The 27,715-nt window shown below is 38.4% G+C and overlaps 1 protein-coding gene and 1 pseudogene across 7 annotated transcripts; both read left to right on the top strand.

Annotated features, from left to right (window-relative positions):
- On the top strand, positions 1,188-12,350 carry LOC109236120 (annotated as a pseudogene).
- LOC109235724 lies at positions 12,314-25,837 on the top strand. 7 transcript variants are annotated; one of them, XM_019401941.1, is made up of 7 exons: positions 18,276-21,299; positions 21,427-21,890; positions 22,158-22,572; positions 22,678-23,344; positions 24,128-24,197; positions 24,752-25,333; positions 25,450-25,837. In XM_019401941.1, the coding sequence occupies exons 2-5, from the start codon at positions 21,499-21,501 to the stop codon at positions 24,145-24,147; spliced, it is 1,494 nt and encodes a 497-aa protein (XP_019257486.1). In that variant the 5' UTR covers positions 18,276-21,299; positions 21,427-21,498; the 3' UTR covers positions 24,148-24,197; positions 24,752-25,333; positions 25,450-25,837. The 7 variants fall into 7 exon arrangements, with proteins under 7 accessions (XP_019257491.1, XP_019257486.1, XP_019257488.1 ...); XM_019401943.1 differs by having other exon boundaries at positions 18,276-21,890; positions 24,752-24,997; positions 25,082-25,333; XM_019401946.1 differs by lacking the exons at positions 18,276-21,299; positions 21,427-21,890 and adding an exon at positions 12,314-12,497.

Genomic DNA, 27,715 nt, shown 5'->3' with positions numbered 1-27,715 from the left:
TATCTGGACCACATGCTTTTCTAAACTTCATATTTTTCATGGCACTCTTTACTCGTATGCAGATGTATGTAGATCTTGAGTTGAATCAATTAATCAAAATAGTCTCTCCATTTTTCCTTATTACGCTTCACCTGGTTTAACTCGTTTAGTGGGTATTGGAGAAGAAAGGAAATATTGTTAAATATATAAATGCCATAAAAGACATGTATGAACGAGCCGTCACTGACGTAAAAACAGTAGTAAGACTGTAAGAGGTACAAAGGAGTTTCCCATAACAGTGGATTTACACCAAGGATCAGCATTGAACCCTGTATTTGTTTACCGTAGCAATGGATGAGCTAGCCAATACAATACAAGTTGAGGTCCGATTATTTTCTGACATTATTGTGCTAATTGACAAACCAACAATGGTGTGAACCAAAAGTTTGAACTATGGAGAAGCACTAGAGAGTATAAATGTTTTCGGATAAGTAGAAGTAAGACTGAATGTATGCATTGCAAGTTTAGTCGGCATAAGAAGAGTCAAGTTGAGGTGAGATTAGAGTGCCTAAAATTCAGATATCTAGGCTCGTTGTACAATAGCTGTAGATGAGGCCAATTTTCTAGTCATTAATTTGACCCTCCAATGTCTCGGAGCCATGAGATGCCTGAGGTCATCAAAATTGGAACTAATGTTAAGACATTTTCACCTCTCCAAGGCATGTGGTCTCTATAGAAAGTGCATGACATCACTTCACTGATTCCTATAATGTGGATCCATTCCAAGAATTCTGGAAAACTCTGGCATTTGTCCAGGTTATATAGCATGAATCACTTATGTAGGTTCAACATTTAAGGCTTCTCATGGTTGTGACATATTATGGGCCAACATAAGTACTTTGATCTATTGCGTCGTTAACCTTTGACAGCCTATCTACAGGAAATGATTTGAGGAATCTAGCTGTTAGGGGCCGAAAAGGTCGCTTCTTAACTCAAAGGGTGACCTTTTTCTTCATTGTCAGCAAGAAATGCACTTCAAGTTTGCAGATATTGATTTGTGTATGGCTATATAGGCACAGATATATATTGGGGTGTCAGTAAATTAGTCATAGATACATCCTATTGGTTCTTCTCAGAGCTTTGGGGGAAGGAAAGTCAAACTGGTTGAATTGAGGTGGGGTTTGATCAATCTTGAATATTGGATTGAAATGGATAATACAACAGTATCAGCTCAAGGACCAACATCACCAGCTGAGGAACTGCTAAAGAAGATCCAAGAACTGGAGGCAGGTCATGCCCAATTGAAGCAGGAGATGTCTAAGCTCACGATTTCTGATGATCACAGATCACGGAGACAAAGGTCCCATTCTATCTCCCCACAACAGCTCCTCGTTTTAGTGCTGGTGGTGGCTTTGATGGCGGTGCTGTGGCTGTCTGGAAAAGGGGGTCAACATCTTTTCGGCATTCGTCACCATTGCAAAGAGCGAATAGTAGTAAAGATGAGGGAGAGAGCAGTAATGGTGGTGGACATGCCACAGTGAAGTTTACTGATAAACACTATTTGAATATATTAGATTCAATGGGACAATCATTGCATATATTTGATGTCAACCGTCGTACAATTTACTGGTGATTCATTGAAATAGACTTCCTATCTTTTGCCTTCTCATTTTTCCTTTTGTTCATTCGGACTTGGGAGAGAAAATAAGTGGGTGGGATAGATTGAGTTTGTGTCTGTAATTATCCGAGTTTGCTTTTTAGTTAGACTATGTTGGTGTTTGTCACATTTGTTCATGTTATTACTATAGGAGTGTAATTTGAGCCATTGTTAGACTTTGATTGGTGTTTGTCATGTTTTCTCACTTTTATTAGTGTAGGAGTGTGATTTGAGCAATTGTTGCACAGGAATCGAACTGCTGAACAACTGTATGGTTATTCTACTGAAGAAGCTCTTGGACAAGATCCCGTTCAGCTCTTAGCATATGCTCAGGATTATGCTGATGCTAATAACATTGTACACCTAGTGATGAAAAGGGGTGAGTGTTGGTCTGGACTGTTTCCAGTTAAGAATAAGCGAGGGGATAGATTCCTAGTCATTGCTACCACTACCCCTTTTTATGACGATGATGGTACTTTCGTCGGTGTTATTTCTGTAACAAGTGATGTGAGGCCTTTCCAAGAAACAGGGCTTGAATCGATGGGAGTGAAGCAGTTGGATGCTGATGCAGGATTTAGAGCCAGAAGCCTTGCTTCTTCCCAACTTGGACTTCATCCCGATCAGCCTCTGCAAGTAGCCATTGCCTCCAAAATATCTAATTTGGTTAGTACGGTCTTTGTTTTGGATAGTTGCCTGGTTTTATTTTGCTTTCTTTTGGTTATCTTTACTGTCTGTATATAAGGATGCGCATATGCTTACATGACGAAACCTCATAACAGGCCTCAAAGGTGAGCAACAAGGTTAAGTCAAAAATAAAGACAGGAGAGAGCAGCGTGGTTCGTGAAGGTGGAAGTGGAGATAGTCATTACTCTAACCATGCATTTTCCGAGGCTGCTTTCTCAGATAACAGGGAGGACGCAAACTCCACTGGAGCTAGTATGCCTAGGGGAGATGTTCACCTNTTGTCTAGAAAGTGCATTTGAGGGTACGTGACATCACTTCACTGAAACCTATATTGTATCCATTCCAAAAATTCTGGAGAACTCTGACATTAGTCAAGCTTCAAGTTTCTTGTTTTAGCAGAAATTTTGGATGATTGTGCACTGCCATTTGTGTCAGCAGCGTCAAGCGCTTAGATAGTTTATCTCATATTTTAAATTGAATTTTTTCTTTAGTGCCACGATAGTTGGCACAACTTTGGATATCTCCTTTGTTCTTAGAAACTGAAATCAGGATAATCCTTCTCCACTCATCGAGCCACTTCTTAATATAACATTAAATAGCTTGGTAAGCCATCCCACTCAATCTCACCAAGACATTTCCAAACCTATGTGAGGATACTATCTGGACCACATGCTTTTCTAAACTTCATATTTTTCATGGCACTCTTTACTCGTATGCAGATGTATGTAGATCTTGAGTTGAATCAATTAATCAAAATAGTCTCTCCATTTTTCCTTATTACGCTTCACCTGGTTTAACTTGTTTAGTGGGTATTGGAGAAGAAAGGAAATATTGTTAAATATATAAATGCCATAAAAGACATGTATGAACGAGCCGCCACTGACGTAAAAACAGTAGTAAGAGGTACAAAGGAGTTTCCCATAACAATGGATTTACACCAAGGATCAGCATTGAACCCTGTATTTGTTTACCGTAGCAATGGATGAGCTAGCCAATACAATACAAGATGAGGTCCGATTATTTTCTGACATTATTGTGCTAATTGACAAACCAACAATAGTGTGAACCCAAAGTTTGAACTATGGAGAAGCACTAGAGAGTAAATGTTTTCGGATAAGTAGAAGTAAGACTGAATGTATGTATTGCAAGTTTAGTCGGCATAAGAAGAGTCAAGTTGAGGTGAGATTAGAGTGCCTAAAATTCAGATATCTAGGCTCGTTGTACAATACATTCAGTCTCGGAGCCATGAGATGCCTGAGGTCATCAAAATTGGAACTAATGTTAAGACATTTTCACCTCTCCAAGGCATATGGTCTCTATAGAAAGTGCATGACATCACTGATTCCTATAATGTGGATCCATTCCAAGAATTCTGGAAAACTCTGGCATTTGTCCAGGTTATATAGCATGAATCACTTATGTAGGTTCAACGTTTAAGGCTTCTCATGGTTGTGACATATTATGGGCCAACATAAGTACTTTGATCTATTGCGCCGTTAACCTTTGACAGCCATCTACAGGAAGTGATTTGAGGAATCTAGCTGTTAGGGGCCGCAAAAGGTAGCTTCTTGAGCTCAAAGGGTGACCTTTTTCTTCATTTTCAGCAAGAAATGCACTTCAAGTTTGCAGATATTGATTTGTGTATGGCTATATAGGCACAGATATATATTGGGGTGTCAGTAAATTAGTCATAGATACATCCTATTGGTTCTTCTCAGAGCTTTGGGGGAGTGTGATTTGAGCCATTGTTAGACTTTGATTGGTGTTTGTCACGTTTTCTCACTTTTATTAGTATAGGAGTGTGATTTGAGCCATTGTTGCACAGGAATCGAACTGCTGAACAACTATATGGTTATTCTGCTGAAGAAGCTCTTGGACAAGATCCCGTTCAGCTCTTAGCATATGCTCAGGATTATGCTGATGCTAATAACATTGTACACCTCGTGATGAAAAGGGGTGAGTGTTGGTCTGGACTGTTTCCAGTTAAGAATAAGCGAGGGGATAGTTTCCTAGTCATTGCCACCACTACCCCTTTTTATGACGATGATGGTACTTTCGTCGGTGTTATTTCTGTAACAAGTGATGTGAGGCCTTTCCAAGAAACAGGGCTTGAATCGATGGGAGTGAAGCAGTTGGATGCTGATGCAGGATTTAGAGCCAGAAGCCTTGCTTCTTCCCAACTTGGACTTGATTCCGATCAGCCTCTGCAAGTAGCCATTGCCTCCAAAATATCTAATTTGGTTAGTACGGTCTTTGTTTTGGGTAGTTGCCTGGTTTTATTTTGCTTTCTTTTGGTTATCTTTACTGTCTGTATATAAGGATGCGCATATGCTGACATGACGAAACCTCATAACAGGCCTCAAAGGTGAGCAACAAGGTTAAGTCAAAAATAAAGACAGGAGAGAGCAGCGTGGTTCGTGAAGGTGGAAGTGGAGATAGTCATTACTCTAACCATGCATTTTCCGAGGCTGCTTTCTCAGATAACAGGGAGGACGCAAACTCCACTGGAGCTAGTATGCCTAGGGGAGATGTTCACCCGTCTCCATTTGGATTATTTTCTAATCTTGCAAAAGAGGAGCAATCCCTGGGGAAACCCTCTGGGGATGAGAGTGAGGGAAAAAAAGGGATTTATAGGACTATCACCTCGAAGGCAGAGGCATGGATCGCAAAGAAGAACTTACCATGGCCATGGAAAGGCAACGAGCGAAAAGCGTCAGAGGCAAGGACTACACGGTCTGGACGGCCTTGGCTAAACAATGACCAAGACAATGAGTTTAATCACAGTAACAGTTATAATGCATTAAACCCGGACAATCAATTTATTAGCAGTACTAGTAGCTGTGGAAGCACCAGCAGTAATGCTGTTAATAAGATCGACACGGATACTGACTGCCAGATTACGAAATCTTGTGGGAGGACTTAACAATTGGAGAACATATTGGAGAAGGTATGTGAAATTCCTTTTACAGGTTAAACTGTCAAAGACAAGTCTATTAGTTATTCCAAACTTGATCGTAGAATCTTCGGAATCAGACAAGGATGTATTTTACTTTCATTTTCTCTTTCCAGCCATTATAGATGCTTCTGTTTTGACCAATAATCAGAAGTTAGTAGTCAATTGCACTTAAACCTTTGTATATCTCTTTCCGAAACTGCTGCATTTGAAAGTTTTTACCATCACCTTTTCTTTTACTTCTTCATTTTCACTTTTCTTTTACTTCTTCATTCTCACTTTTCTTTTTATCTGTGTTTCTGTAGGTTCTTGTGGAACTGTTTATCACGGGATGTGGTATGGATCTGTATGTTCTTTTTCTTCTCTTATTATTAATTTTTTTTACCACGAGTTCTTTGCCCCTTCTTTTATTAAACTTTCTGGAGAAACTATGCTCTAAGCAATTATTTGTCAATTATTTCCAAACATGCTACAATGTTCATTAGATGTCATCGTGAACATATCATTTGTTCGAATATACATTTGTATGTTACCATTTACGCTGGGAGCTTATGCTTATAGCGTGGTACCACAATGGCTAATTCTGGCTTCTTGGCCCTATCATACGGAGTCAAAGTCTAAAATTTCTATAAGCCAGTATTTGTGTTGTATATTACATGAGGTTCCTCACACTCTCTTTCTAATCAACATTTGTAATCTGGATCTGCTAGCTTTTTTCTAGAGGGAAAATCCAGGAAAGTGTGACTTTGCTGGTTCTCCTTTGTAACATAATGATGTCTTTGCTGTGCAGGATGTCGCTGTTAAGGTATTTTCCAAGGAAGAATATTCTGATGAAGTGATATAAATTCCTTCAAACAGGAGGTCAGATCTTTCCTTGTTCATAAATTTGTCGTGAAATGTTTTGCTTTTCTTTCTCCTGATTAAATATTGTGTTTTCCCATAGAACTTTTAAGCTAATATGGCGCCATCATAATCACGGTTTTCAGTTAATTTCCTAGAAAGCCCGCCATAAAATTGCTGTAGCCTTTAATGGAGGTCTTAGATGCAGTGAACAGGTCACGTACCAACAATTTTTGCTACAAATTATATGCCTTGAATTGTTGAAGAGAAGGACAAAGCTGATTATACTCACTGAGCAGTAGAACGGAGCTTTTTTTATGCTCTTCTTACACTGTTGCCACTGTATTTCTTGAAAATGATTAACTTTTTATTTTAATCAATCCCAGTTAATGCATGTCATCAATGGAAAAGTATTTGCCCAACTGATGAGTATTAAGTTTGTCTAAAAAAAAATCCACTTTCCCAGTTCATTAGAGACAATAAACAATAGAATCCTTGAAATATCTAACCAAATATGAATAAGGACTTAGTTGAATAAAAATTCTCAACAATGAGGAATACATAAAAAATAAGTGGTTAAATTAATTTAATAATGCACTTAAACAAGGAAAAGAACTCAGAGCTATCGTCTTCCAGTTCTTTCTCTTGCTCGAGTCTTGGTTTAGTCTGCAAAAAATTGATAAATCGACATCCCTGGTCTGAAAATCTATCTACTAGTCGTGGCGAAGCCACATGGTCATAAGGTGTCAATTACCAACAGTCAAAAAATTACAGTGTAATATAGGTTAAACTATTACATTTTAGAGGTATAAACACCATATTGAACACCTTGTCGGAATTTTTTTTCAACTTCTTTCAAATTTGAACACCCTTGACAAAATTCTAAGCTTGCCACTGTCTATAGTATTCTATTAATTTCGATCAACTTCCACTTGGAGTTCCTCCTTTTATTCCAACCCAGATGCTTACCGATTTATAGATTTAGAGCCAAAAGAAAATAGTTTATACGACATAACAACTCAATCTATATATAATTGGAAAAGGTTATTGCCTGATATAGTGCATGGAGACTTAAGTTTAATGCTTTTTCCTCTCCAATTCAAGTAAAGGTTATGCTATAATCCAGAAGCATCTTGATACGGCTTTATGCTTATTTTTTGTAGGTGTCCTTATGAAACGTCTTCGACATCCAAATGTTCTTCTTTTCATGGGTCGCAGTAAAAACTTTTCAACCTCAACGCCTCTGCATTGTCATCAGAGTTCCTGCCACGGTAAATTGTCTACCTTCTTATGCTGAATAACCCGTCCTCTTTCCCCTTCTGTGTGATAATTTGTTTGGTTTTATTCTTTGTGACTGTATCAAGCAATTTTTTTCGTGTGTAAACTGATAAAACCATTTCACCTTTTCCTACTATTGCAGGGGAAGTTTGTTAAGGCTATTACCAGAAGTATTCATCCAAATTAGAATGGAGACGACGGATCCACATGGCTTTAGACATTGTAAGTTCCTATTAGCTTTGGAATACCAGTTACTTTATATATATATCAGGCCAGCTTGCGCGCACCTCGACTATTCCACTGGAGTTATATTAGATATTACCATGAGTAGCATCATTTTTAGTCTTTTCTCCTACATGTGTGGCTGATCATCAAATTCTTTCTGTTAGTATTATAATATTTATCTCAGATATTTGGAGCTACCAGGGTTATTCTTTTAGGTTGACACTCATGTTCACTTTTGCTGCCTTTTTCAGGCTCGTGGTATGAATTATCTTCATCATCATAACCCACCTATTGTTCATCGAGACTTGAAGTCATCAAATCTTCTTGTGGACAAGAACTGGACTGTTAAGGTCTGGCTTCAGTTCATCTGACTGTCATCGTTTCTCTTTGTCACCAATCTCCTTAATGTCTGTTACTAAAGAGGTTTTAGTATGTGGAAAATGAGAATCTCACCGGGAAACTATTAATAGGTTGGGGACTTTGGTCTATCACGTCTTAAATATGAAACGTTTCTAGCAACAAAGACGGGTAAAGGAACGGTATCAGCTTGAACTCAAACCTCTTCCTTACTGTGGTAGCAAGAGCTCTTTTAATTCACCTATGTTGTTTGAACTTCTGCTGACTTATATCATTTTCTACCTAAATTCTCCTGCAGCCTCAATGGATGGCTCCAGAAGTTCTTCGAAGTGAACCTTCAAATGAGAAGTATGTCAACTATGAGATACATGCATTTTTAGGCAGATTCCTGAATATTTTAATGATATCAATCCTTCTTTGGATGTGCATTTAGGTCTGATCTATACAGTTTCGGGGTGATACTATGGGAACTCGCCACTGGAAAACTCCCTTGGGATAACTTCAACTCAATGCAGGTATTGTCATTTTTCTGTAATCTCACTTGGACAACATACCATAAAATCCGATCATCTAGCTCAGGTTGGTGAACCACCACCAACCCCCCCCCCCCGTTTTTTTCTTTTCTTTTCGAGATGATAACATGCTGTGTATATTAAAAAAACAGTACATAGGTTGTACTGAAACCATATTTACAGTCATTCAGAAAAACAAAAAAGATACACTGTTCTGCAATCCTAACAAGAAACTAGAATTCCTATGATAGAAGTAGTATCTTCTCTGTAATGCTGATTACCAAAAACAAAATACAATTTTGTTTGATTTTCTGCACATAAGTACTACTCAATGCATTCCTCTCATTCCAGATTGTCCACCAAATACATGCTGGGACAGTCCTCCATCTATCTCTGTCTCTAGCTCCGCTTCCAGCTTCATCCCAACTCAAGAGAGCTTCAGTAATCTTGTTAGGCATAGTCCAGGATATGCCTCTGAGATTAATAAAGATTTTCCATAACTAGTCTGTTATCCTGCAGTGTAAAAATAGATGGCTGACTGTCTCTGCTTGTTCCCCACAAAGAAAACACCTTGAACATAATGGGTATCCCTCTCCTGATGAGATTTCCATGGGTCAAAACATCATCCTTTGCTAAAGCCAAGTGAAGCAGGCTAAGGGATCATGACTTTCCAGATATGCTTCCATGGCCAATTTGTGATCTGTTGGTTTGGCTGATTCAGTAACTTGTATGCTGTATTAACCTTGTAAATGCCCCTGCTGTGTCCCTGCCGCCATAGTGTATCCACCCCATTCTGTAAGAGACGGGGTTTGACAGAATTCTATGAGCCCCCCACTCTTCACGCATAAGATAAGTAAAAGATAAAATTGGATTATTTTTCATCATAATATATATAAAGAACAACTATTTGGAGTTGATTGCAGGTGATTGGAGCTGTAGGATTCATGAATCAGCGGCTAGATATCCCAGAGGATGTTCATCCGCAGTGGGCTTCTATTATCGAGAGCTGTTGGCACAGGTTTGCATTTTAGTTCTTTCTGCCATCATAATTTGTTTTGCTGAAGCAAATAGCCCTATGAAGAATGCTGAAAACTTCTGAGGCGTACTGCATTGACATTCAAATATATTCTGAAGTTATAAAGGAGTCGTCCTTAGCAAACCAGGCTGAGATGACATCGGAACATATACAATATTGTACTCGCTAATCTGAGAGAAATAAAGAAGACATTAATGGAGAATATGTAACCTGGGTAGCATCTTGCAATGATATTAGTTTATATTGATGTCTGGGACATTGAAGATTTTATGTCAATCCCAGGTAATTCTGATGCTGCTTCACCCAGTAACTTCTGGAAAAAAACCCACAAATTCCTGCTGAATCAGTTTAATCTCTCATCATGTTCAGTGTAGATGCAGGATACTCTGTTTCTAGCTTGTCTAGCTTTCAACTGGGCATGGAAATACTTAGGGGTCGTTTGGTAGGATGTATTAGGGGAAAACAATACATCTGTTAGCTTTGATATTTTAATTAATCCTTGTTTGGTAGCGTTTTTCAACCTATGTATTAGTTATACCTCCTATTTGGTATTATCCTATGTATAACTAATACATAGCAAACCATTGCATTAGTAATACCATGGTTTTTAACACATGGATAAGCATGTATGCACCCTTATGCAACGCATGTTATTTTTAATACACCAAACCAAACAGTGGATAAGAAATAATCCCAGCATAACTAGTCCCAGCATTACTAATACACTGTTTAGTATTATTCTCATACACCCTACCAAACGATCCCTTAGAGTTTGAATCCTGGATTTTTGTCTGAGAATCTGCTCCTGAATGCCATCCCACTTTTCTATCATTAAGAGAGTAGCATTTTCTTCTTCATTTAGCTGTGAGTTGAAATGATCTTCATTCAGTGCTTCCTGAGTATTTTTGAGTTGCTCCCTCAACTGTTATAATCTATCTTCTGTTGAGGAAAGTTCTCTTTGCATCTCTTTGGTCTGCAGTTCCAGATTTTTCAGCTTCCTCCATATGGTATATTCTGAGTCCAAATGGTATTGACTGCATCCCTGTAAGCCTCGTTGCAATAGAACATTTAACAGTCTATAAGGTCTCTTGACTTGCATTCTAGAAACCCTAGTTTTCAGAAGGATTGGAGTGTGGTCAGAGCATTCTGGTGGCATGTAAATAGCTTCAATGCCACTATAAGAATAGAACCAATCTGCATTCCGAAAGACCCAATCTATAAGGCTGTGTATTCTATCTTCTGCATCCCTCTTATTACTCCAAGAGTATTGATTTCCCCTCCTTGTAATTTGCTTGCCTCCTAGATCCTCCAACAATTCTGAAAGTCTTACTTCACTTCGATGTACTTGGGTTCCATTTATCCTATCATCAACATGCAGAACATTATTGAAATCTCCAAGGATGATCCATGGACCACTTACAGTTGCATTTATGGATCTCAGTGGTCCTAAAGAGGCTTTCTATCTGCTCTATTGTGGAGACCTCGTTTCAAAAAAATACGCCTCCTGGGGGCTTTACCAGGACTAACTAATAAAAAGCCTAGGACAGGAAGTGATCTAGACAAATGTGATGAAGCTAGAGAAGGCAGAGTTTTTATCCTGATTGAGGCAATGAATCAGCTGGGAGAAGAGTCTAACCAGTCACCCCTACATTGGCTGAATTCCATCCAATCCAAATCCTCTTATAGTTCGCAACAAAATTCCACCCCACCCATTTTGCTTTGAATCTTGCTAGCTTTATCCTGCTCGACTCTGGTTTTAAAGCAGCCAACCAAGTCAAGCATATTCTTATTCAAAAACGATTTAACTTCCCTTTGCTTGAAGGACTTATTCGGTCCCCTTATATTCCACGAACAGATGATCATGGAGGGGGTTGGCCAGGTGTGTTTGTAGCCCTTTATAACCTCTGAAGGTGGCCCTCTCGTGGACCATTGCATCCTGTGTTTGGTAGAGAAACATGATCTTTTTCCTGAATCCTCGGGAAGCAAATTGGTTCCTCTTTGCAAGCATTTCACGGTCAATGGTGGGTTGGCTTCTTAGTCTCACCGTGATACACCACAGCCTTGCCCTCTCATCTATCTATACTTGCATGTCTTCACTTTGTCCTGCAGTAGTGACATTTCGTTTACTGTTGAGAGCCTCTTCAACCACAGTTTGACTAGGTTTAGACTTCCATTCCCGCTTCTCCTTCTTTTTTTTTCTTCTTATTCTTCTGAGCTGCTTGCTGTTGACATTTGGGCATTTAAGGTCTTAGAAATATGTTTAAGAACGAACAGTTTAGGAAAAGGAGGTTGGAGTTCAGTGCACTTCATTTACAAGTGACTAAATAAGTATTACTGGCTGAATTTGATTCTCTGACTAAAGTTTTAGATAAACCTATCCCATCACTTCAGCATTTTCACTCCATGGCAAAGCATCTGTGTTGGCCTGTGGCAGATCCAGGAATTCTTACAAGGGATTTTAGAAAAAAGCAAGAATGCCACACCTAGGAAGTCAAACCTATGACCTAAAGAAATTTTTAACCACCTTTACCGCTACACTAAAGCTTCCCCTTATGCAATTGTTTTACCTTATTTCCGCACTATAATTTTCGACAAATGGGATTCAGTTGAATGAATCACATTAATTTTTCTAATCTTTTGGACTGAGCTGGTATGAAACTTTACTGTTTTGTCCAACTCAGTGAACCACAGTGTCGCCCGTCTTTCCAAGAATTGATGGAGAAACTTACCGATCTGCTGAAGGAGTATGTAATTCAAGCGCAGACAGCAAGTAGCACTGCAAGAGATCGCAGCCATAAGGAACGGTAAATGCAAATATAGCGCTTATGCTTGAGTTTCATCAGCATTTTGGTAACTCTTCAAGGTCTTACGGATGCCACATAAAAGTTGGTCAGTCAGAGCTCACGGGCTGCTTGTATTTTCGGATCCTAAGTTCAGAGGGCTGTTCGTGCTGGCACATTCTATTGATCCTATTGGGTAAGTTGAACAATGCCTCAAATCCCATTCTGTGCTGTACTTCAATTTATGATTCATCTATGTTAAAACAGAAATTTATTAGTTGCTAAACGATTGAAACGTACCTCTTTGAAAAGCTGGCACATATTTGATCAGAAGAGATTGAAGCAGCCTCTGTACCATCACCATGGATGTTCTCGACACCAAGTGATGACTGAAACTCTCAATAGCAACAGGCAGAAAGTTGCCTGCTCTCTATCCAGCATTCTATATAGAAGTGTTTTGTTTGCCTTTTGTTGTGGCCATTCTTCATATGTTGTAGACTAGTATTTTGTACTCGTAACTGGTTGCTAAGCATTTTTTGAAATTGTTATAAGAGACAACTCTTTATGGAAACAACCTCTCTATCTTTACAAGGTACACACTCCCCAGACCCCACTTGTGGGCTTACACTGAGATTGTTGTTGTTGTTATATAAGAGACAACTCTTTTCGTAAATTTCATACGATGAGTTTTTGCCAATATAGAAATGATAACATTCATGGTTATTCCAGCTTATAGCTTGTTCATTCCCTATGAGGTGCTCTTTTTGGATTGAATCTTGTTATGAACTTATTGCACAAGTTGTTTTATAAGACTTAACAAGTAAAGCTTGTTTGTTAATTAAGATTGAATAGAATTTTGTATTAATTAGCGTTCAACTTAAAATCACTGACTGCAAAATTTTGTATAATATCAAGTATCAGGTCATTTAAATGCTATTTATATTACTGGTTGTGAGAAAGCACGGGAGAAAATATTATTACTTAATTAAAGTGTTGTACAACCCTATTTATATACAGTGATTACATAATAATAGGTATCTACTTCCCGATGTGGGACACTATACATGACTAACTACTTAACACTCCTCCTCAAGCCGGTGCATATAAATCATATGTACCGAGCTTGTTACAGATGTAACTAATACGAGAACCAGTAAGAGACTTAGTGAAAATATCTGCTAGCTGATCATTCGACTTTACAAACTTTGTAACAATATCTCCTGATAGTATCTTTTCTCTGACAAAGTGACAGTCGATATCAATGTGTTTAGTCCTCTCATGGAACACCGAATTTGACGCAATATGAAGAGCAACTTAATTATCACACACCAGTTCCATCTTGCTAATTTCTCTGAACTTCAACTCCTTGAGCAACTGCTTGACCCAAACTAGCTCACACGTTGCCATAGCCATGGCCCGATATTCGGCTTCGATGCTAGATCGAGCAACTACATTTTGTTTCTTGCTCTTCCAAGAGACCAAATTACCTCCTACTAGAACACAATATCCAGACGTAGAACGTCTATCAGAAGGTGATCCTGCCCAATCAGCATCTGTGTACCCAACAATCTGCTTGTGGCCTCGATCCTCGAATAGTAACCCTTTGCCTGGAGCTGACTTTATATACCGAAGAATGCGAACAACTGCATCCCAGTGACTATCAAAGGGAGAATCCATAAACTGACTTACAACACTCACTGGAAAAGAAATGCCAGGTCTAGTCACTGTGAGGTAATTCAATTTGCCAACCGATCTCCTATATCTCGTAGGATCTCTAAGAGGCTCCCCCTGTCCAGGCAGAAGCTTAGCATTCGGATCCATAAGAGTGTCAACAGGTCTGTAGTCCATCATTCCAGTCTCCTCAAGAATGTCTAAGGCATACTTCCGCTTTGAAATAACAATACTTGAGCTAGATTGAGCGACCTCAATACCTAAAAAATACTTCAATCTGTCCAGATCCTTAGTCTGGAAGTGCTGAAAGAGATGCTGCTTCAGATTAGTAATACCAACCTGATCATTGCCAGTAATAACAATATCATCAACATAAACCACCATATAAATACACAGATTAGGAGCAGAATGCCGATAAAACACAGAGTGATCAGCTTCACTACGAGTCATGCCGAACTCCTGAATAACTGTGCTGAACTTACCAAACCAAGCTCGAGGGGACTGTTTCAAACCATATAGTGACATGCGCAATCGGCATACAAGACCACTAGACTCCCCCGAGCAACAAAACCAGGTGGTTGCTCCATATAAACTTCTTCCTCAAGATCACCATGGAGAAAAGCATTTTAATGTCTAACTGATAAAGAGGCCAATGACGAACATCAGCCATGGACAAAAAGAGACGAACATATGCTACTTTAGCCACGGGAGAGAAAGTGTCACTATAATCAAGCCTAAAAATCTGAGTGTATCCTTTTGCAACAAGACGAGCCTTAAGTCGATCAATCTGTCCATCCGGGCCGACTTTGACCGCATAAACCCAACGACAACCAATAGTAGACTTACCTGAAGGAAGAGGAACAAGCTCCCAAGTGCCACTTGCATGTAAAGCAGACATCTCCTCAATCATAGCATGTCGCCATCCTGGATGAGATAGCACCTCACCTGTAGACTTGGGGATAGAAACAGTGAACAAAGATGATATAAAAGCATAATGAGGTGATGACAGATGATGATAACTTAAAGCGACATGATGTGGATTAGGATTAAGTGTGGATCATACACCTTTGCGGAGTGCAATTGGTTGACTAAGACAAGATAAGTCCACAGTAGGTGCAGAATCTGATGCAGGACGTGAATCACCTGGGCCTGATGCTGGACGTGGAACACGATGATAAATCAAGAGTGGTGGAGCTGCAGAACTTTGAACTGGACTAGGTGGTGGAACTGGAGCTATAGGTGGTGGAACTCGAGCTGTAGGTGGTGGAGCTGGAGTTGTAGAGGAAGATGAATGGGAGATGGTGACTGAATCTCCAAAAGATGAAACTGGTAGCACCTCAGAAATATCTAAGTGATTACCTGGACCTGTGAAGTATGATTGGATTTCAAAGAAGGTAACATAGCGGACATAAGGTACCGCTGGAGGTCAGGAGAATAGCATCGATACCCCTTTTGCGTTCTCGAGTAACCCAGAAATACGCACTTAAGAGCACGAAGAGCTAACTTATCTTTTCTTGGAGTAAGGTTATGAACAAAACATGTCCTCCAAAGACACGTGGTGGAAGAGAGAACAAAGGTAAGTGGGGAAACAGGACAGAGAATGAAACTTGATTCTGGATAGCTGAAGATAGCATACGATTAATAAGATAGCAAGATGTAAGAACTGCATCCCCCAAAAACGCAACGGAAAATGAGATTGTATGAGTAGGGTACGAGCAGTTTCAATAAGATGTCTATTCTTTCTTTTAGCTACCCCATTTTGTTGAGATGTGTACGGACAAGATGTTTGATGAATAATCCCATGAGAGTTCATAAACTGCTGAAATGGGGAAGACAAATACTCTAGGGCGTTATCACTACAAAATGTGCGGATTAAAACCTAAATTGATTTTGACTTTCAGCATGGAAGGTTTGGAAATAGAAAACAACTCAGACTGATTTTTCATCAAAAATATCCAAGTGCACCTGGAATAATCATCAATGAAACTGACAAAGTAGCGGAATCCCAAGGTAGAACTGACCTGACTAGGACCCCAAACATCTGAATGGACTGAAGTGAAAGGTGACTCTCCTAGATTATCAAGACGCCGAGGGAAATGGGAGCAGGTATTCTTACCGAGCTGACATGACTCACACTCTAAAGTGGACAAGTGAGATAAACCAGGTACTATTTTTTGAAGTTTTGACAAACTGGGATTTCTCAACCATTTATTTAATAAATCTGGTGAATCGGTAACAAGACAAGTTATTGAAGGAAGGCAAGATGTGAGTCCATGTGATTTTGCAAAGATAAGGTAATAAAGTCCATCTGATTCACGCCCGGTACCAATGATCCTCCCCGTACTGTGTTCCTGTATAAAAACAAGGTCATCAAGAAATAAAACAATGCATTTAAGTGATTTGACTAAGCGACTAACGGCTATGAGATTAAAAGGACTATTGGTAACATAAATAACTGAATCTAAAAGTAAGGAAGGAAGTGGGCTTGCTTGACCTATTGCAGTTGCCATGGTTTGAGACACATTGGTTATTGTGACTGTTGGAAGAGATTGAGAATACGAAATACTAGTGAAAAGAGATTTGTTACTAGAAATATGATCAGATGCACCTGAATCAATGACCCAAAACTCAGAGGTTGAAGATTGGGAGACACAAGTCACGCGACTATCTGTTTGAACAACGGAAGCTATCCCTGAAGATGTTTGTTTACATGCTTTGTACTGAAGGAACTCAATATAATCTGATAAAGAAACCATCTGGATTGGATTCAATGAATTGGATCCAACAGATTATGAGTGAAAGACTTGTGATACGAATGCCATTATAATGTTACGCCGGAGAATATAAAAGTGGTCGGAATTTGATTTAAACTTGACTGGAAAGACTCGGAATAAACTCCTGAGTAATCTGTCTAAAAAAAGTTTCGTCGGAAAAATCACTGTAGCTGCCGGAAAATCTCAAAGTGATCGGAATAAAAAGAAAAAGGTATGGGTAGGCTCGGAACTACCAGGCGATCCGACTGTTCAACAGGAACTTTTCCAAAATCTGGCCGAAAATGGTCTCACGCGCCGGCGCGTGGGTCAGATCTTGCCGGAATTTTTTTTCCTTTTTAGGCGCATGGGGGCGCGTAGGTGTGAGTTTTCCGCTGAGGTTGACTGGGGTTTGGTCGCCTGAGCCTGATGAGTCTTGTGGTGGTGTTGGTTTTTTTGCATAGCACCAATGGAAGTGATTTGCTTGCGGACAGCCTTCTAAGTCGCCGGAAAATTGCACGGCGACGAGGTGTTTCTTCCCGGAAGTCGCTGGAATGATGCACAGCGATAAGTTTCTCACTAATGCTTTGATACGGGAGAAATATTATTACTTAATTAAAGTGTTGTACAACCCTATTTATATACAGTGATTACATTATAATATGTATCTACTTCCCGATGTGGGACAATATACATGACTAACTACTTAACAGTGGTAATTGTCTATATTATGCATGAGTTTGTAACCCCAAAAATAAGGTAGTAACATGTTACAATAGATTAACTACAATAACAGTGGCAAAATATTTTTGCTTTGTAAGCATATGTAAGTTAATTATCGGTAATTAACCGAATGACCATTAATTCATGTCAAGAATTTTGGAAGGAACGTTGAATAGAATTCTTACTATGGTAATATAAACTTTAGAGACAGATTGATAGAAAAATGTTACATTTGTATAATAGGAAATGATAGAGTCAAAACTATATAATAAAACAGTAATAAAAGTTAAATAAATCAAGTGGAAAGGGCTAGTAAAACACTCATTTGTTCTAAAAAGAACTTATTTACAAAACAATTACATATACACATTCTTTTTTCTAGAAAACGTGTTGAAGACAATCCTAACAAGTCATTCGGGATTAGGAATTTATAGTATCGTTTGGGTTAAGCTGAAGAATTTACCTAAATAGCCGCGCTTAAACTAAAAATAACTAACGAATATATAGGATATGTATATAATCGTGTGTAATGCTTGGTTGCAGGTTTGGAGACATTGCCCTGGAGTCAAAAGGTTTCAAGTTGAGCATGACCAAAATGGAATACTTGGATTGCAAGTTCAATGACGAAATTCATGAAGCGGACGTGGAAGTGACACTTGACACTCAAGTCATCCCCAAGAAAGGGAGTTTCAAACACTTTGGTTCAGTAATTCGAGCAAGGCCGACTCTACTGCTATGAGTAGTAAGGCTTGTGCCTTAAGCCCCCAAATTTGGGGGGCCCCATTTTTAAAAATAATAAGTTTATAGGTATTTAAAAAATAATATTTAGTGCTTTTAATACAAAAGTAGAGTTTTTAATATAAAAGAAAACTTAGATATATAAATAAAGTAATAATTTGGCTTACTTAAAAATGGGTAAATGAATAGTTTTCCCAATGTTTCAATTTTTCACTTCTTACTCCTTCGCATTAGATAACGTGTAAAAATTGTACTCTTCCTTTCTTAATTTGTCCAAGTCAATCTTTCTTTTCCTCAATCTATTCATATTTCAGAATCCCCTACGTATTTTTTGTCTTTCTCTTTGTGTTCAACAATACTTTTAAGCTTCCAATAGTTCTATATTTCTATTGCTCTATAAATTTTTATCTAAGATCAACAATACCTCAAAAAAGATTAAATGAGTTGGCTATATTATCAATTGAAAAAGAATTATTAGAGAAAATCGATTATAAAAAAGATTATTAACAACTTTGTATCTCAAAAAGCTAGAAGAATAAGTTTCAAATGTAAGCATATCTTATAACTTTCTTTTTAAAATTTAGGCCTCATATTAAACTTTGGGTTTAGGCCCCCGCATATACTTTAGCCGCCCCTGAATTCGAGGTAATGGGGAGATTGACGAGTATGTCACACATCATATTGGAACAGGGTGGATGAAATGGAGGCTCATATCCGGCATTTTGTGTGACAAGAGTGTGCTGCCTAGACTTAAAAGGTAGGTTCTATAGAGTGGTGGTTAGACCTACTATGTTGTATGAGGCATAGTGTTGGCCAATTAAGAACTCTCATGTCTAGAAGATGAAAGTGACAGAGATGAGGATGCGGAAATAGATTTGTGGGGCATATCAGGAGAGATAAAATTAGGAATGAAGTTATTCAGGACAAGGTTGGAGTGGCCCCCATGGAGGACAAGATGCGAGAAGCGAAGTTAAGATGGTATGGGCATGTGAAGAGGAGAGGTGCGAATGCCCCATAAGGAGGTGTGAGAGGTAGAGGTAAAGTATTCGGGTGAGGTGATTAGGCAGGTCATGGCGCAACTTTAGCTTACCGAGAAATGAACCTTGAGAGTAAGGTGTGGAAGTCGAGGATTAGGATAGAAGGTTAGTGAGTAGTTGAGGGTATCTCTTTACCATACCAGTTGCATTAGTATTAGTCTTGTATTTTCCTGTTCGTAAAGTTATATGACTATATGGGATTTCTTTCGCATTAATTATCTTATTATATCGTTGTTGTTACTACTTGTTGCTACTGCTTCTTTTCATTTCTCCTTGAGCCGAGGGTCTTCAGAGACAGTCTCTCTACCCTCCCCAAACCCCACTTGTGGGATTACATTGGATATATTGTTGTTGTTGTTATATAATCGTGTGTAATTAGTTTATATTCTATGTAAACCAGCTAGAAAAACTAAACAGTAAATCCAGTCCTATTGACTATTAACAGTCGGGTCAGAGCCGTTATAAGTCAAAAATTTCAGAGAGGTCAAATTCAACCCTTTTTTTTCCACTAAACAAATTCAACTCTTTGGCTGTATAGAAGCTGCAGCATGTTATCCAAAAAAAATAATGCAGATGAAGCTAATTTTCTAGTCATTCTGAAACTAGGGAGGCATGAGATCATCAAAATTGGTACTCATGCTAAGTCCTTACCTTTTCCAATGCTTATTTAGCTATATGTGCATTTGGGGTGCGTGACTGACATCACTTTACTGAATCCTATGTTGAATCTATTCCAGAAATTCTGGAAAAATCTGATATTAATTAGTCAAGCTTCAATTTTCTGGTTTTAGCAGAAATTTTGGACTGCCTTTTACGTAATTGGTGTACGTGGGGATTAGTACAAGCTGTGAGAAATTTTAGGTCTGTAGTTATGGGTAAGGGTTTATTTGGTATTTTTAAATGATAGTTCGCATTACTTTGAATATATCCTTTGTTCTAATAAATTGGAATCAAGGTAGTGCTTCTCCATTCGTCGAGCATGCTACCACTTCATGGTGTAGCATTAAATAGCTCGGTAAGGTGTCCTACTCCAACCTTCCCAAGGCACTTTCAAACTATGAGGATTAATATTTTTCATGGCATTCGTTATCTCAGCCGGCCTAATTCTACGAGTATAACTAAAGTGTCTGTCGTGGCACATATGCATGTAGATCCAAATTTTTATTAAATAGCCTTTCCATCACTCCTTTATCTAATTATCTCTTGTCAATACTTGTTGAGAATCGTCTTTTTAATAAACTTCACCTAGTTTAAGTCCTTTGGTGGGTGTTGGAGAAGAAAGCAATTCATATTAAATATATGAATGTCATAAAAGACAAGTATGAAGGAGCCGTCACTAGCATGAGAACAGTAGTAAGAGATACAAAGGAGTTTCCCATAATCGTGGGTTTACACTAGGAATCGGCAGTGAGCTCATACTTGTTTACCCTAGTTATGGATAATCTAACCAATGCAATATAAAATGAGGTCCCATGATGTATGTTAATTGGTGACAATTTTTTTTTGTAATTGACGAAACCAACGAGAGTGTAAACCAAAAAGTTTGAACTATGCAGAAGCACTCTAGAGTAAGAGTTTTTGGATGCATAGAAGTAAGATTGAATGTATGTTATTGCAAGTTTAGCCGGCATAAGAAGAGTGAAGTTGAGGTGGGATTAGACTGGATTGTGATGCCTAAATGCAAATAATTCAGATATCTAGGCTCGTTGTACAATAGCTGCAGATGAAGCCAATTTTCTGGTCATTGGTTTGACCTCCAATGTATCTGAACCATGAGAGACCTGAGATGATCAAAATTGGAACTGATGTTAAGACCTTTTCACCTCTTCAAAGGCTGTTTTGCTAGAAACTGCATTTGGGGCACGTGACATCACTTTACCAAATCTTATATGGGTCCATTCCATGAATTCTGGAAAACTATGGCATTTGTCCACGTTATATAGCATGAATCAGTTATGTAGAATTCAACAGCACTTGGATCTGTTGCGTCATTAACCTTTGACGGTCATTATTCAACGGAAATGATATGTGAAAGCTAGCTGTCAGGGGCCGAAAAAGGTGGCTTCTTGAACTCAAAAGGTGACCATTTTCTCCATTTCAGCAAGAAATTCACTTCTAATTTTTCAGTTCTATATGGCTACATAGACACATATTTAGTGGGGTGTCAGTAAATTAGTCATAGATACATCCTATTGGTTTTTCTCAGAGCATTGGAGTAAGGAAAATAACTGGTTGAATCTGAAGTGGGGTTTGATCGATATTACAATATTGGATTGAAATGGATAATACAACAGCATCAGCTCAAGGACCAACATCACCAGCTGAGGCAGGTCATGCTCGATTAAAGCAGGAGATGTCTAAGCTCACGATTTCTGATGATCCCAGATCACAGAGACAAATGTCCCATTCGATCTCCCCACAACAGCCGCCTCGTTGTAGGGCTGGTGGTGGTTTTGATGGTGGTGCTGTCGCTGTTTGGAAAAGCGGGTCAACTTATTTCAGGCATTTGTCACCATTGGAAAGAGAGAGTAGTAGTGAAGGCGAGGGTGACAGCAGTAATGGTGATGGCCATGCTGCAGTAAAGTTTACTGATAGACACTATTTGAATATATTACAGTCAATGGGACAAGCATTGTATATATTTGATGTCAACTATCGTATAAATTACTGGTGAGTAATTGAAGTAGACTTCGTATCTTTTGCCTTTTCATTTTTCTTTTGTTCATTCGGACTTGGGAGAGAAAGGAAGTGGCTGGGAGAGATTGAGTTTGTGTCTTTAATTAGCTGAGTTTGCTTTTTAGTTAGACCATGATTGCTGTTTGTCACGTTTGTTCAATGTAACAAGTGTAAGTTGAGTCATTGTTAGACGTTGATTGGTGTTTGTCATGTTTTTCAATGTCACTATTTAGGAGTGTAATTTGAGCCATTGTTGCACAGGAATCGATCTGCTGAACGACTATATGGTTATTCTGCTGAAGAAGCTCTTGGACAAGATACCATTGAGCTCTTAGCTGATGCTCAGTATTATGGTGATGCTGCTTACATTATAGACCTAGCGGTAAAAATGGGTGAGAGTTGGACTGGACAGTTTCCAGTTAAGAATAAGCAAGGAGATAGATTTGTAATCATTGTTACGACTAGCCCTTTTTATGATGATGAAGGTACTTTTGTCGGTGTTATTACTGTAGCGAGTAATGCGAGGGATTTCCAAGAAACAGGGTTTGCATCGATGGAAGTGAAGCTGTTGGAACCTGATGCAAGATTTAGAGCCAGAACCCTTGCTTCTTCCAAACTTGGACTTGATCCCCAGCAGCCCCTGCAAGTTACCATTGCCTCCAAAATTTCTAATTTGGTTAGTACTCACTTTGTTTGGATAGTTGCCTGGTTTTCTTTTTGTTCTCTTTACTGTCTGTATACAAGGGTAGGCATATGCTAATATGACGAAATCTCATAACAGGCCTCAAAGGCGAGCGACAAGGTTAAGTCAAAAATAAAGACAGGAGACAGCAGCGTGCTTTATGAAGGTGGAAGTGGAGATAGTCATTACTTTAGCCGTGCATTTTCTGGTGCTGCTCTCTCAGATCATAGGGAGGATGCGAATTCCATTGGAGCGAGTACGCGTTTGGGAGATTTTCACCCTTCTCCTGTTGGATTATTCTCTAATCTTGCAAAAGAGGAACATTCTCTGGGGAAACACTCAAGCTATTCTGGGGATGAGAGTGAGGGAAAACAAGGGATTTGTAAGGCTGTCACCTTGAAGGTCGAGGCATGGATGGCGAGGAAGAGCTTACCATGGCCATGGAAAGGCAACAATCGAGATGTGTCAGAGACAGAGAGTACGAGACTTGTACGGGCTTGGCTAAACAATAACCATGAAAATGAGAATTACAGTAACAGTTATAATGCATTAAAACCAGACAATCAGTTTATTGATACTAACTGGACAACCACCAATGAAGCTTCGGGATCCTGGTCTACTTCATTTAATGTCAACAGCACTAGCAGTCCCAGTAGCTGCGGAAGCACCAGCAGTAGTGATGTTAATAAAATGGACATGGATACTGACTGCCCAGATTACGAAAGCTTGTGGGCGGACGTAACAATTGGAGAACATATTAGAGAAGGTACTTGAAATTCCTTTTACAGGTTAAATTGTCAAAGACAAGTCTATCAGTTACTCCAAATTTCATCATAGAATTTTTGGAATCAAGCTTATGCGCTTATAGCATGGTACCGCCATGGCTAATTCTGGCCTCTTGGTCCTATCATATGGATGATGTCCTAGCCTACTCTAAACCAGTATTTGTGTTGTTAAATACATGAGGTTTCTGACACTCATCTTTCTAATCAACGCTTGAAGACTAGATCTTACTGGCTATTTTTCTAGAGGGTCGCATGGTGGTTGATTTTGGTGCTGGTAGTGGCATTTTGTCATTATTCTATGTTGCGCGGACTCTCCAAAATATTGCCGCACCCTTGTCGGATCCTCCAAAAATGCATTACTTGTGGAGGATCCAACACACATCCAGCGACATTTTCGAAGAGTCCGAGCAACATAGTCATTGTTTGCAGCTCAGGTGATCTGTTTGTACCAATGCATCTTGTGCTTTTCGATGAACGATATCAACCATAGCAAAGCATGTTTATGCCATAGAAGCTTCTGAAATGGCCGAATATGCCGGAAAACTGATTGCTGGAAATCCATTACTGAATGAAAGAATTACAGCAAGTGTTCTTTTACTTGTTTAAGCTGACTCCACTTGGTATGGGATTGAGGAGGTGTTGATTTATTGATTGTTCTCTTGGTCTTTTCCATTGTCTTTTCCAATGCTATCCGACATATTCATATAGTATCTTGGTAGTGCGTCTTATGTTTTTTTGTTAATGTTTCATCTATGGATGTTTAGGTAATCAAAGGAAAGGTTGAAGATGTAGAGTTGCCTGAGAAAGCTGATATTTTGATCTCTGAGCCAATGGGTAAGCCTGTCTAGCTAGTCTCATTTTTAATTCATTATTTGATCATGTTAACTTCTAAGATGGAGCATTGTGTATACTTCGGTCGTGCTGCAAGTTTGCTAGAACTTTACGTTATTCCCCTGGATTGACGACTAAAGTTCTTCTTGAAACATCGCTATAGCTATATCAGTGGTAATTATTTGATTTTCAAGAACCTATACTATTAAACACGGAGAGTATATGGAAGATTAAGACAATGGCAACATCTGATCTGATGAATGCTTTGCTATCTTGTGGACCAAACAGAAGTGAAGAGAAGATCCATTTTGCCTATGTGCTAGGAACATTTCTGATTGCCTATAAAAACTGAGAGCATGAAACACAAATATACATGTTCAGTAGCCAATACACATCCTAATAACTAAGTTTCACACGTAGTACAAATTGAGTTGCATTTTAAATTTGTATTGCCTGATTGTCCACTATTTTCCTTATAGGGTGAAGATTTTTCAGTATTTGTCGTTTGTTATATTTTGTTTTCATATCATAGAATCTGAAGTCCTATATTACTGCAGACAGCTGCAGCTTTTGCCAGAAACTTCATTCTCAGATGCATATAAGACAATCATGAAAGAACTTTGATATTTTCCCGTGATGGGGTTCAGTGCATTTCATGTACAAGTGACTAATAAGTACCTACGACTTAAAGCAATTTTGACTCACCTTTGCTGCTGCACTAAAGCTTTCCTTATGCAATTATTTTACCTTATTTTCACACTATAATTTTCGACAAAGGGATTTCAATCTTCTCAACCGACCTGGTATGTAACTTTACTGTTTCGTCCAACTCATATGGTTGTCACCCGTCTATCCAAGAATTGGTGAAGAAACTTAACAATCTGCAGTGGGAGTATGTTATTCAAGCCCAGACAGCAAGCAGCACTGCAGGATGTAGCAGCCATAAGGAGCAGTAAATACAAAAAGCGCTTGTGCTTCAGGTTCATCGTCAGATTGCTAGCAGATGCATTTTGCTAACTCTTCAAGGTTTTATGACTGTCGCATGAAAGTTGGTCTGTCAGAGCTCACAAGCTGCTTCTGTTGTCCGATCCTAAGTTAAGAGGACTGTTCGTGCTGGCGCGTTCTATTGGTCTTATCGGGTAAGTTGGCTAAGTTCAAATGCCATTTTTGTGGTGCACTTTTGTTAACTGTTCTTCTACATTAGACCGAATTTTTAGTCTGTAGATGATTGAAACATGTCGTTTTTGAATATCAGGCACGCATTTGATCAGAAGGGATTGAAGCACTGTACCAAGTGAAGACTGAAGACTCTAAATAACAACAGCCAGAAAGTTGCATGCTCCCTAAAAAGTGTTTTATTAGCCATTTGTTGTGATCATTCTTCATGTTTTGGACTCTCATCTACTCTCTAGCCGAGGGTCTATCGGAAACAACCTCTCTGCCCTTCCGGGGAAGGGATAAGGTCTGCGTACATATTACTCTCCCCGTACCCCACTTGTGGAAACTTACTGGGTTTGTTGGTTGTTGTATTTTTCATGTTTTAGACTAGTATTTTGTACTCCCAAGTGGTTGCTAAGCATTTTTGTAAGTTTGTAAAAAGAGACAACTCCTATATATGAAATAAATGAATACACTTATTGTTATTCCTATAGCTTGTTCATTCCCTGTGAGGTGCTCTTTTTGGATTGAATTATCTTGTTATGTACTTGTTGCACAAATTGTTTCAAAAGACTTACAAGTTAAGCTTCTTGTTAATTGAGATTGAATAGATTTTTGGAATTACCTCATATGATAATTAGAGTTTAAATTAAATACACAGATTATTATTTTATATACTATCCGATATCAGGCCATTTAAATGCTAATTACTTGTTACTCTCTATCTTATGCATGAGTTTGTAACCCCAAAAATAAGGTAGTAACGTGTTATAACAGATTAACTACTCTAACCGTGGCAATTTTTTTTTTTTTTCATTTTTAGTTTATGTGAGTTATTATTGTTAATTAACCGAATGGTTTTAAATAAATCAGTGGCAACGAGCAGCTGTTAGTATCAATATAGATTGCTATTGTAAAAGGCAATGATAGAGTTAACACTATATAATACACGAGTAATAGAGATTAAATAAATCAAGAGGAAAGGGCTATTAACACCACCCATTTGTCTTAAATCAAACTCATTTATAAATCAATTATACATACACAAATTTTTTTTTCTAAAAAATGTGTTAAAGACAATCATAACAAGTCGTTTGAAGTTATATTCTCTGCTCTGCTTTAAATAAAGTTCACATTATAATAGAATGGATTAGTTAGATGTCATAAAAATCAAGATCAAGAATTCAATTGTTGAAGCACATTTTGGATTAAAGCCTGAGCGGCAAATAATATAATACATTGATAGTTGAACCTGAACCGTTACAGGTCAAGTTTTGGTGGGGCAAACTTCATCGAGGAGGTTGAATACCTAAAAAGGTAAAATGTAACAGTCTCGCACGAACAATAAATTATTGCTTACGTATCCAAGAATTCCAGAGAGGTCAAATTCAACCCTTCGGGAACATCCGATAAAATTGGAAAGTTGTATAATAGCTATGTCATTCGGGGACATCCTATAAAGTTGGAATTGTACAATAGTTGATGATGTTACCCCAAAAAGAATAGCTCAAAATAAGACCACTTCGCCTTCTCTAAGGCAATAAGGCATGTGTTTGCTATAGAAAGAGCATTACATCACTTCACTTGAATCCTATAATATGTAACCATTCCAAAAAATTCTGGAAAAATCTTTCATTAATCAAGCTCCAAGTTTCTTGTTTTAACAAGAAGTTTGGATTTGCTGGAAAATGCTATTTTCGGGTCCATTCATAAGGGGTGCTAATTAACTCGTTACCCATTAGCTAGTCCTTCTAAAGCCCTGGTTCTAGCCTATAAAAACACCATTATGGGTGTTGAAAAGAGAGATTTTCATTAGTGACGACTAGGGTTTTATATATCAATCGATCAATCTCTGCAACGAATGGACTTTTAGGCCTTCAAAACAAGGGACCTCATCTGTGAGGATTTCCAACGACCGGTGACACAAGTTGTGGTTGCTGCAGATCTGTTGCCAGCTATGTCAGTGGCGTTACGCTGGGATTCGTGTAAGTAGCGTTGACTTTTTAAATGATATATTATAATTTGGATTTGAGGTATATTTGGGTTATAAAAGTTTCATTTCGTTTCTCAAATTGATATTTACTTTTCAATATCATAACTAATAACCTCAATATGTATCCAGCTAATTAATAAACTGTACAAGATCAAGCGAGTTGGCATATATGTTCTTCTTTTTTATCTCAAATAAAAACTATAGTGGCTCCAAGCGTGAGAGAATGTTAGACGTTTGGTAATTTCCTCCGACCAAAGTACAAAATCTTATCGAAGCTGCTAATTATATGCATAAAATGCAATACAAACAAAAATAGAGAACGAATTACCTACGTTTAACGAGAAAATCAAGTTTCTTATTCTGAATTAAA

The sequence above is a fragment of the Nicotiana attenuata genome, chromosome 12 (assembly GCF_001879085.1).
Source record: "Nicotiana attenuata strain UT chromosome 12, NIATTr2, whole genome shotgun sequence".
Taxonomy (NCBI): domain Eukaryota; kingdom Viridiplantae; phylum Streptophyta; class Magnoliopsida; order Solanales; family Solanaceae; genus Nicotiana; species Nicotiana attenuata.
This window is presented reverse-complemented; position numbering and strand designations above follow the sequence as displayed.